General features: G+C 35.1%; 1 protein-coding gene across 4 annotated transcripts in view; it reads left to right on the top strand.

Moving 5' to 3' along the window:
• The window catches only part of PPP1R12A (protein phosphatase 1, regulatory subunit 12A), a 168498-nt gene that overhangs the window by 140715 nt on the left and 15285 nt on the right, over window positions 1–12498 (top strand). For all 4 annotated transcript variants that reach the window (XM_010832011.1, XM_010832012.1, XM_010832013.1 and 1 more), the window contains 4 exons: window positions 855–976; window positions 4047–4112; window positions 10185–10201; window positions 11442–11577. In XM_010832011.1, coding sequence (XP_010830313.1) covers window positions 855–976; window positions 4047–4112; window positions 10185–10201; window positions 11442–11577 — 341 coding nt within the window. The remainder of the gene's footprint in view (window positions 1–854; window positions 977–4046; window positions 4113–10184; window positions 10202–11441; window positions 11578–12498) is intronic.

Below are 12498 nucleotides of genomic sequence, written 5' to 3'. Positions count from 1 at the left end.
ACACACACTCTTATATAACCTGGATGACCACTGTTGGTTTTGGAGTTTGAGGCCTTTGCACTAAACTAATTCTGAAAAGGATTAAACCCCTCTTAATACTAGAATTTTGGAGTTTCTTTTGCTGCTTTTTCTTCACAGAAGGAGACAAGGAGCCTGCTAATGACACAAGAGCCTTTTCACAATCATTTTTAGCATTACTTTGCTCCATATGTCTACTTTTTAAAACATATTCAGAGGTTCTAATATTCTTCTAGTATGTAAGTCTGAGGATATTTTAACTATCCCAGGAAGGGAACAAATTTGAAGATTTTACATTGATTTGTTTTTAATAAAAGATACTTTTTTCCCAAGGCAGGAAAAAAGGTTTGCTCTGAGATACTAAAAGAAAATTCAGTGAATGGTGCATTGATTCTACTGCCACATGAGGACTGGGAATGGCAGAAGTAGGAGCTGATAGATGTGTGTGCCCGCTAGCTGCTCCATTGTTAGCGACTGTTTGGGCATGAGAACTATTTTCCTGTCAGACACTAATAACTAGGGCCCCATTCTCTTCATAGGATTGATTTATTTTCTTTTCAATAGATATTATTAAATGTGTCTTTTAAGCAAAATTTTTGTTTTAAGCACTAGAAAAATGAAGTAATTAAAATTCTTGATTTTCAAGAGTGTGTCTAATGGGAGACACAGGCATGTTTAAACCAGGTGTTACAGGAGCACTGAGGGGGCAAAAATTATTTCTGATTAGAGAACTTTAGAAACTTTCACAGAGGTTGACTTAGAATTGTTTTCGTATTTACTTTGCAAATAGTTTAAAGATGCATTGCTGCCATATGATTAATTTTAATCCTTAACAGAGGGAGAAAAGAAAGAAGAAGAAAAAGAGGGGGAAGATAAATCACAACCTAAATCAATCAGAGAACGAAGGCGACCAAGAGAGAAAAGAAGATCTACGGGAGTTTCGTTTTGGACACAAGATGTGAGAACTTATTAAAATATATCTACTTGATATATGCTTAATCTTTCTAGGAATGTACAATAATAATTTCTTATATGCCTCAGTTTATGTATTCTTTAGGTCATCACTATGTGTTTAAGCTAGTTATTTAAATCAGAAGAGGTTTTCTTTTTAAGAATAAACAACTACTCAGATTTCTGACATTACTTACAAGCAAGAGTACTGTCCCAGTATTGGAATAAAAAAATAATGGCTGCAATCTTATAAATTTTAATTTTTTCTTCTTCATCTCTATTTGCCTGACATTGCTATTCATTTGCAGGAGAAAGAAGAACTATGGGATAACACAGTTAATGTGAAATTTATCCTATTTCAATACAACATGCACCTCAGAAAGGCAAAACTAATTTAATTTGGGGGGATTTTTTTTTTATCCTTTTTTTCCCCCCCAGGAAAAAAAAAATGCAGAAAAGTTTAAACATAAAGAAGTATATCATCCCACCCCAGATGGTCATTGTTAAGTTAAATCTCTTCCATTTTCCCAACTCCCAATTATTTATATTTGAAGGAAATTTTAGTAATACTACATATGTAAAAATTTCAGTATGAACTTTCAAGAGATAAGGACTCCTTTTTAAAATATTAAAATTTTATTTTTTAAAAGTAATATAAGTAACCATAAATACTATCTTTTAATGAGTGATCATAATACCATGATCATGTTTATTTTAAATAAATTGACAATAAATCCTTAATACTGAATAGACAGTCACTTTTAATGTCCTCCTGACTCATACTGCCTGGAAAGACCTAATTGTCCACCTGACCTCATGGGCGTATCATCTGTCCATTTACACAGGCCTGTGGTGGTGGTTTAGTCGCTAATTCGAGTCCAACTCTTGCGACCTCATGGACTGTGGCCTGCCAGGCTCCTCTGATCATGGGATTCTCCGGGCAGGAGTACTGGAGTGGGTTGCCATTTCCTTCTCCTAGGGATCTTCCCAACCCGGGGATTGAACCCCAGTCTCCTTCATTGCAGACAGATTCTTTATCACTTAGGCTTCCCTGGTGGCTCAGAGGTTAAAGTGTCTGCCTGCAATGCAGGAGACCTGGGTTTATCCCTGGGTCAGGAAGATCCCCTAGAGAAGGAAATGGCAACCCACTCCAGTATTCTTGCCTGGAGAATCCCATGGATGGAGGAGCCTGATGGGCTACAGTCCTCAGGGTCACAAAGAGTCAGACACGACTGAGCGACTTCACTTTCACTTTGACTCCTATTGCCATAGATGGTCTGTTGTAATTTTATTTTTTGCTGATTTGATTAGCATCCAAATAAGGACCATAAATTATGATTAGTTTTTTCTTTCAAGTCTCTTTTAAAAAATCAGTTACTCCTTCCATCTCTTTTTTTCTTACAATTATTTTTTAATGAACTGGGTTATATTCCTGAAGTATAGTTTAACACATTCATGTAGTTTTTTTTGTGTTTCCTATAAATTGGTAATTTGAGGTGTAGAAATGATCAGATTCTGGTTCAGTATTCTCTTGGCAGGGTGTTTTTTTCCTTTGTCAGGAAGTACGTGATGTCTGGTTGATCTTAATTGATTGGTCAGTAATATTTTAATAATAATAATAAAGCCTGTCAGTCTTAGCATCTTAGTAACTCTTACTACTTAAAAACTCTTACCTTTTTAATAACTTATATGTATTAGGTGTTTAATAAGCAAAGCTTTTTTATACAGTATTTATTTTTCCCCAGTTTTATTTGCACCAGCTCTCCCTTCAAAACTCCACTTTCTAGAGTCATACACATAACTAGCATTATAATGATTGTTCCTGAGATCTCTGTAGGCAATAGTCATCCTTTTAATTTGACCTTGCGTTGAATTGTGTTCTAATCAACCATCAGCACAGATATCCTTTCCTTTCCATAGCCTTTTGATTGAACCTGTATCAAACAGTATACAAAAACGGCTCTGTCAAAGAAAGGGTAGTATATGGTTAGGCAAGTTATTACTAGGTTTCCTTTTTTTTTTTTTTCTTAGTTACCACTTTAAAAGACTTCTGAGCCTCCCCATTTTTAAAGTTTTCAGTTCCTGTGTTCTTCCGTGAAACAGTAATGCATAAAGACAACCAGTTCATATTGTGGAATTAATACATTTATATTATTAAATAATGCTAGTAGTAGCAGCATTGATTGCTCCTGTTTGCTTAGTAACTTCAAATACCATTTTTGCTAGAAACCACATGATGAGTTGTATAAAGATCCTCTATAACCCTTAGGACAATTCTGTGAGGTTTTTATCCCCACTTTATGGATGAGGTAACTATGACTCAGAATTTTCTGTATTAAATTTACCCTAACTCACAGAGCTGGAAATAGCTATACCAGTCTGAAATAGGATGATTTAATCTTAAAACCTGTGCGATTTTTATAGTGAGCCTGAGCCAGATGCGTTGATTGTGTATTTCCCTTTTCTTTTAGTCCTTTAAGGCTTATTGAGTTTTTCAGCTTTCTGATAGAACATTCCCATTGGCTGAGAGTCTAGACTTTTAGCCTACCAAGCCTTGTGTTTTCTATTTGGTGTGCTATAAATTCCCAAGAAATTGCTAGATAGCTAAACTACCTAAGCATAATAGGATTGTATATAAATCTTACCACGCTTATAGAATGGAGCTTTTCTTACTTAAGATAATGTTTCCTATTTTTGCTGCCTCATTATATTTGGACAGCTAAATAGTATCTGTTTTGACTATTAAAGTACATGCAATAACATCACAATATAAAATTGAGTATCATATTTTCACATTAAACCTCCAGCATCCTCATCCCCAGTATGAATGTGTTTTTAAAATCAGAATGTTAGGTAGATTATATATGCTAACCTAATTAGATTGCACTATGTAGATAAAACAGGCTTCCTGTAAACGGGGTAGAAAAATTCCCACTTAAAAACCAGTTTTCCTTTTGATCCATTTCCTGTTATGTTTTCCCAAGTCATTTTAAATTAGAAAAGCCTTAATATATTTAAATATTAACTGTTTCAAAATTATCTTTACTTTTCTAAAATAAATTGATAATCTATTTTAGAGTGATGAAAATGAACAAGAACAACAATCTGATACAGAGGAGGGATCCAATAAGAAAGAAGTTCAGGTAATTAGCATTATTTTCTGTATTTAGAAATATTTGTATTTTTAAGGATTACATTTTACTTTTGTTTATATATATTCATGTAAGACAGTTACTGTACACTGTACCTGCATGCTGGGGATAGTCCATCAGTGGTTTTCTGAAATTGGGTGTGGGGGACTGGAAAGGGGCACAAAGAGTATTTCAGAGACATTGGGAATACTTTAGATCCTGATCGTAGAGGGTTTTTTGGGATATACACAACTGTCAAAACTCATCAACTGTATACTCTAAGTGGGTCTAGTTTATTGTATGTATGTTAGCCTTCAAGGTTGAAAAGAAAAAACCGAGAAAACAGGTTTCCACGCTATCCAAAAGTAGAGTGTTCAGTAATCTTTTGTAAGCCACATAAGGCAAAGAGGGAATTACCTTACAATACATCTTGCTAATGGTTGCATGAGGTAAATTGAGATAAATTGCAGTGCACACAGTCAAAAGCTATGGCAGCTTAAACTGAGTGTAGTTCCCAGGAAGGAGCTTGGAGGTGCCCCTCTTAATGTGTTCTGCCTCTATAATGGCTTGCTGCAAAACACGCTGAATGCTATTTTCACTTTTTGCCTTTAAGCAAGCCTACCTGTTACACCTTTGACCAAAGAAAAGTATCTAAAGGCTATCCAGAAGTAGTGCATACCTTACCAGACCCGGAGTTTAGTTTTGTAAACGGCAGGATTATATTCTGGAGAAGATAATAGGTCATTTTAACTTTCTTTACATTTGTTTAGAAATTTCGTGTCTCTAAACAACTTTACATTCATTATCACTGCTGATCTTTCCATTAATCTTCAGGAAAAGGTTCCCTGCCCTCCAACCCCAGTACTGATTAAAGAAATGAAGGCAAGTTTGATTGATGAGATTGCATAGCTATCAAATGACCAAAGTTTCTTCCCACTAGTTCTTTCCCCTTCTGTTCTCTGTTGTTTGCCTCTGCACACAGCTGACATACATGGAAGAACTTTGTTTACATAGGAGTAGATGGTACAATATGAGTTAGTCTTAATGTTTTAAATTCAAGCATCCAGCCTGAAACGGCATTCTGGTCATATTTTCTTCATTTTGACATTGCTACATAAAGCTGTTAAGATTACTTTTAGTTGTTGGGATTGACAATAATGTGAAGTGACCAGAAGTTGGTTCCCTGTACTAGGTGACTGTGGACATTACTCTTAGGGACAAGTTTGTGTATTTTGACCCAAAAGGTACCTTTATTTTCTCTTTAGGTAGCCAGACAAGTTGAATCAATTACTTCCAAGGGTGAATTTTTTGCAGGCCAAGTTTTGTCATTTTTAAACCCTTTGCCTGTCAGTTGTCAGCACTTCCCCATTCAGCTATGTCTCTTGTTTATTATTTTCTGTAAACTTGTCCATCATCTTCCTTGCCCAGTGATAGCCTATGAATTCTCATCTTTCAAGGAGAAACAGTGGACAGATAAGCAAGAGCGAGGGAATTAGTAAACCATCTCCAGCTGACACTTCTCACCGCCATATCACACAGATCCCTCGTCCCACCAGGCTGGGGTAGGAGGCGAAAGATGTTCTGGCTTCCAAGCTTGTGGTTTTGAAGCATGTTGATATATGTTATATTCAAGTCTTATCGTTAAAATTATATATGAGATACATTGAATAGAATATTGTTTTTATGACAAAAATTTCTTAGTTCCAAACAATTTAAATAGTTTTTGTTCATTTTAAATAGAGCATTATTTAGATCTTGCTTTGTGCTAACATTTTTTCAGTTCCAAGCAACCCAAAACCCAGCTTGAACTAGATTAAACAAAGATAATTTACTGTATGTCAATTATATTTCACAACCCTCTATATCAGCTTCATCCTCAGGCTGCTTTACAACATAGGACTGGAACTATGATCATTAGTTTAGGCCAGATGAGGCCCGCCACTGAGATAGTTCAGCGGTTTCGCTGTGAATATGGGCTACGTGCCACTCACCTAAACTCAGTGACCGCTGCACCATGAGAGCAAGGGGGGAGGTGAGGACAGAAACTTGTAGTGTCCTCTACAATGGACTGCAAAAGTGCTTCCACCAAAGAGAGTTGCTCTCTTAGGAAAATTTATAGTGTCAGCCCTTGTTTTTCTGTGAAAAAGTATGATCAACCCAATTCTGTGTATTTTTGAAATAGTGTTATCACTACCTCAGAAGTGTTTTATAACAAAACTTTTACTCAGTTTATAGAATCCAAGTTCACCAAATTGAAAAAATGACTCTGTGGCATATACTTTTTTGCTTCAAAGAAAAGTAAACTTTAAGTTAACCAGAAAGTTGTTAAATTTTTTGAATTGCCTTTGAAACTACTTCAGGATATAAATTTTTAAAAAATTAAGATAAAATTGGATCCAGAAAACTTGAATTACTTTATCATAGTGTGGTTCATTATTCCATAAATGGGGCTTCTGTTGCTTAGGCTATTATGATTTGCTTTCATTATAGGATGGTAAAACTTCTACTATGTGAAGAACATTAGTAATAGGTCAAAAATTTAAATAAGCATGGCAAGAAACTATGAAGAAAGGATTAATAGATTTGATTGTTTAAACAGGAAAAGCTAGAAAATTGCAAAAAAGACATCCTTATTAAAATTGAGACACATTTGCTCACTTTAAATAGTGTAGCCCTCTTTTATTGGAGAAGGCAATGGCACCCCACTCCAGTACTTTGCCTGGAAAATCCCATGGATGGAGGAGCCTGGTAGGCTGCAGTCCATGGGGTGGCTAAGAGTCAGACACGACTGAAGTGACTTAGCAGCAGCAACCCTCTTTTATAGCATTTAAAAGATCAATATTTGTACTGTTTAAAAGACACAGTTAAAAAAAATTGGAAGCAGAATCCATGAAATTTATAAACATAACAAAAGAAGAAATATAAATGGCCAATAAGCTTAAAATATATTTACTCTCATTAATAACCAAAGACATAATAATTAATACCAAAGTGAAATCGACAAAGGTTAATAATGCTCAGGTTGGTCATATTTAGTTTTGAAATAGGCATTTTCATATAACACTTTGGGGCTATAATAAATTCATTTTCTTGAGAGATCAGTTGAGCAACACAAATCTGAACCTTTCAGAAAAAGTTCATGCCTCTTTGCTTTTCAGTTACACTTCAAGACATTTATTTCCAGTGAAGTGACTTACGTGTGCAAAAATAAGTCTAAAGTGTTGATAGTAGCATGGCTTTTGAAGCAAAATATTAAAAACTTTCAAAATGTCTATTAGTTGGGAATAGATTAAATGTATTTGTATGGATAGATATTTATGTGGTCACATAGTTTTGTATACAGAAAAGATTAACAGTAGTTATCTAGAGCATTTGAGAGATGGGGAATTATAGAGGAACTTTGTTATAGTATGGTATATGATCTTATGGTATTGCAGTCAGAAAAACTTAAAGGATATTTTTACCTCAGAAAAACAATTTTAAACCACAAGGGGGAAAAAAAAAACACAGGGAGTCACAAGGACATTATGCTAAGTGAAATAAACAAGTCACCAAAAAGCACCTTCTGTATGATTCCACGGGCTTCCCTGTTGGCTCGGACAGTAAAGAATCTGTCTGCAATGCTGGAGACCCAGGTTCGATCTCCCAGGGTAGGGAAGATCCCCTAGAAAGGGGAATGGCAGCCCACTCCAGCATTCTTGCCTGGAGAATTCCATGTACAGAGGAGTCTGGTGGGCTATAGTCGATGGGGTCAAAGAGTCCGAGTCCGACACAACTGACAACGCTTGTGCTCTCACCAAAGTATTCAAACTCATGTGTAACAAAGAATAGAATTGTAGTTGCCAGGAGCTGGGGGTAGGAGGGTATAGAGATTTGTTTCAGTTCAGTTCAGTCGCTCAGTCGTGTCTGACTCTTTGTGACCCCATGAATTGCAGCACGCCAGGCCTCCCTGTCCATCACCAACTCCTGGAGTTCACTGAGACTCATGTCCATCGAGTCAGTGATGCCATCCAGCCATCTCATCCTCTGTCGTCCCCTTCTCCTCCTGCCCCCGATCCCTCCCATCATCAGGGTCTTTTCCAATGAGTCAACTCTTCACATGAGGTGGCCAAAGTACTGGAGTTGCAGAGATTTGTTTAGTGGGTATAAAATTACAGTTTTGCAAGATGAAAAAAGTTGTAGAGAGCTGTTACACAGCAGTGTGAATATAGTTAGCGCTACTAAACTATACTCTTAAAAGTGACTTGGATAGTTTTTTGCTTTATGTGCTTTTAACTAAAATTTCAATGGCACCCCACTCCAGTACTCTCGCCTGGAAAATCCCATGGATGGAGAAGCCTGGTGGGCTACAGTCCATGGGGTCGCTAAGAGTCAGACACAACTGAGCAACTTCACTTTCACTTTTCACTTTCATGCATTGGAGAAGGAAATGGCAACCCACTCCAGTATTCTTGTCTGGAGAATCCCAGGGACGGGGGAGCCTGGTGGGCTGCCATCTATGGGGTCGCACAGAGTCGGACACGACTGAAGCGACTTAGCAGCAGCAGCAGGAATTCCCTGGCAGTCTAGTGGTTAGGACTCCAAACTATCACTGCAGGAGGCATGGGTTCCATCCCTGCTTGGGGAACTCAGATCCTGCATGCCACACAGCATGGCCAAAAACAAATATATATGTAACATAATCAGTAATAGCACCATGACTTTTAAAGACAAAAAAATAGAATTTGAGTGATTTCTGCGACTACTGGAAGTTTTTATTTATTCTTAAAATTAAGTTAAACCAGTGAACCAGAGTTCACACTGAGGCGAGATGTGATGTTTTTGTTTGATATATATACATTTTATTTCACATGTGGATATTTTCCAGAATTTGAATAAGTAATCTTTTTGTTTGCTTCTGCTTTCTTTATTTGAGATACAATTGATATATAAAAATTGTGCATGTTATTATTCCGTATTTGTGTATTGTGAAATGTTTAGTACAATAAACATCCATTACCACACATATACACATAGATATAATTATTTTCTTGTGATAGGAACTTTCAAAATCTATTCTTTCAGCAGCTTATGGATTTGAATTATATTGTGAAAATTGAAATTTAACTTCAAAATTGTTAATTACTATAAAATTAAAGAATAAATCAATAAAGTAAAGCATTACATAAAACATGGGCAGCAAGTACAAAATTGGTTTTGCAAAGGAAACTTAAATATACTTTAGTAAGACATTTTTAATCTGAATGAGGCTCAAACAGTTCCAAAGGAAGCCAGTGATTTCACAGCACATTTAAAGGTAAATATAATGGGAAAATTCAAATATCTAAAATTCAGAAATTAAACAAGCCATTTCTGAATAGTTACTTTATAGGAAATTATAGATTCAGTGTTCCAATGGAAAGAGCTAAAGATGCTAATCCCCGAAAAACGTCTTTGACTCCAATGAGACTATTTTATCCTAGTAATCGTTTCACCATTTACATTAAGAAGAGTTTTGGAGTGTCAGTATAGCATACCACTTCCTTGAGAAAATTAATCATAGTTTCCTATACCCTCATTGCTAAAGTTTGGAGGAATGTATAGCTGGATTTCCAGAAAATGAATTGTAAACAAAATATGTATATACTGTTGTACATCAAATACTTTAGTATTCATTTGTTGGTCTGTCCTGTTACTACCTCAAAAACAGAAAAATGGGAAAGATAGTTGCTTTGAAATGTCACATAATAAACGTGCATTTTGTAACGTAAATATGTTACTTTCTCCTGCTAAGTGAATTGTAATAATGGGTATGTGTCTTAGTCTTTCTTTTTTTCCCCCTCCTAATTATAGTGTCATTTGTAGAAATTCACAAAATATGACTTTAAATTGGAAAATGTAATTGTATAGTATTGGACAATTAGAAATTTACGGTGACTCTGTTCTAGAATTTCTTTGTAAAACAACCACATTGATGTTAAAGTGCATAGATTAAATATGTATTAATATGAAAATAATATTGAAGTTAAATTTTCTTGATTAATCAGTGAGTTACTTAAATGAAAGCATAAAAATTTAGTTACCCTTATGTTTTTCTCTTTTTAGACGGATTCCATTTCTAGGTACGTTTTACTTGTGTTTTTTTATTGATCTTTTTCTCATTTTATCCTTTCTAAAAATATGTTGCTAGGTATTGATAAATTTTTTAAGTTGATAGAGTTATTTTAGTAATAAAAAATCTATAGATATTTAGATGACCTGATAAGTGTTAATAACTCTCTTCATCAATTGTCATAGTAAGTTGCTAGGGAAGATTTTTTTCTCAAATCTTTCCAACAGTTATAGTTTTCTTAAGCTTCCTAAGTTACTTCAACATTGACCATCTCATTATTCACATTAGAAGCCATTGAAATCCACCAGAAATTTATTTCATCAGGTACTTAGACTCTTCTCCCTTATCCCTGCTTCAGATTAAGAAAGAAAAAGCCAGTGAAGACACTTTTAAAAAGTGTCATCTAGCTCAAATTGTTCATTTTTTTCAGAGAACCTCAACCACTTGAATCTAATTTCTATTCCTCTTCTCTTACCAATAATTGTTAACCAAAGCCTTGTAAAACCAAGGACAAATTTTTATATTCTGATGATTCTTTTGAATTGAAATGTGGAGGCATTAGCATTTATCAGAAAAAAAAACAAATTCAGAACCAGATAAGAAGATCCTCATCTTCAAAAGAGATATGTTCTTCTTTAGGACAAACCTATTTCTGTTATCTCTTACTATCTCCGAGGATTTGGTTCCAGGAACTTACCCCACCCACCCAATGCAGTGTATTTCAAAATCCACAGATGCGCAAATCCCCTATATAAAATGGTATAGTACTGTCTGTTTATTACTCTGGAAAGACTCTAGTTAGTTCATCATCTACAATGTTACTAATTTTAAAATACATTCATATGCCACTTAAAAGAAAAGTACTACCAATTAAACTGTAATACACATCAGTTGTAAGCCCTGTTCTAATTTCAGAGATGTTAAAATGTGAAAAAAAATATGATTTAAAATTGTTGAAATAATTTATCATGATGTAAAACCAGTTTTGACTTTCAGATATAGAGATTTTTGAACCTCCTTCTCAAACAACAGAAGAGATACAGAGATTTTTGAACCTCCTTCTCAAACAATGGAAGGGGAATAAAATAACTTCCCTTTTATTTATTACATATCATGAAAGTTGATTAGATAACCGATAAAGGAGAATATTATCTACTATTTTGGAATATCTAGTTAAAATACTAGGATGCATGTTAATGTAAGTGTGAAAGCCTATAATAAAGATTTTGACTCAAACTCATCTTTTGAAGATATGAAATCAGTTCTACATCAGCTAGTGATCGATACGATTCCTTGCTGGGTCGCTCTGGATCATACAGTTACTCAGAAGAAAGAAAACCTTACAGTAGCAGGCTAGAAAAGGATGATTCAACTGACTTTAAAAAGGTACTTGGGTTATTTAGTTATATTTAATTAAAAATAATCTCTTTGTTGAGATTTTTGTGTTTGGATATTACTCCTGGAAACTCATAATTAAATCACTTTCTTAAATGACTTGAATTTTTCAGTTTTTGGCAATTCATGGTAAGTAGAATATAAATAGCTATTTGTTTGCCTTTTTAAAGGAAAGGGGAAAGTAACCAGGACTACCTGTGCATTGAAGTTTCTCAGGCCAGTACTGTGGTACTGTGGTTGAGCTGAAAGGGGACAGTGAGTAGATTTGGAGTAGAGGGGGTAGGGTACGTGTGTGTGCGTGTGAGAGAGCGAGCTATCTTTTCTTTATTTGTTAACAGGAAGCAGCCAAACAAAGAATATGGCTTTTCCCAGGAGGATATAGTATTTCCTAGGTAACTGAAAACTTAAAATAGTACAAGTGCTATTAAGGATGAAGCTAATTAAGAAATAAGTCCTGGAAACAAAGCAATCTAGAATTCTTAAGATCAAGATTCTTCATATTACAAACTTTGAATAAACCTAATGAAGTTTGTTGGAGGAAAAGGAAGGTTTGTAGTAATTGTACATGTCTGAGATACTTGGCAGCTATCTTAATTGCCCATTAAGAAAGTAAAGTCAACAGAAGGAAGATAGAGGTCAGCATATGTTAGGAATAAGATTCAGTCATTCATTCAGTAAAGAACTGAACACTGAAGTGTACTCAGTAGTGAAGTTCTACTTGTGGCCAGTGGAGATGGAGATACTGTCCCTGCTCTTATGAGTACCTTCCATGGAGTAGGCAGACAAACTTTATCATATAATCATACACATCAGTGGATAATTTCTAAATTTGAAACCATAATCCTGAAGTAAAGACACAATTTTATAAAAGTATATAGCAAAGAAGTGACAGGGTCTGAGGGCAGATTTCCT

Source organism: Bison bison, unplaced genomic scaffold (assembly GCF_000754665.1).
Source record: "Bison bison bison isolate TAMUID 2011002044 unplaced genomic scaffold, Bison_UMD1.0 scf7180017864535, whole genome shotgun sequence".
Classification (NCBI taxonomy): Eukaryota; Metazoa; Chordata; class Mammalia; order Artiodactyla; family Bovidae; genus Bison; species Bison bison.
This window is presented reverse-complemented; position numbering and strand designations above follow the sequence as displayed.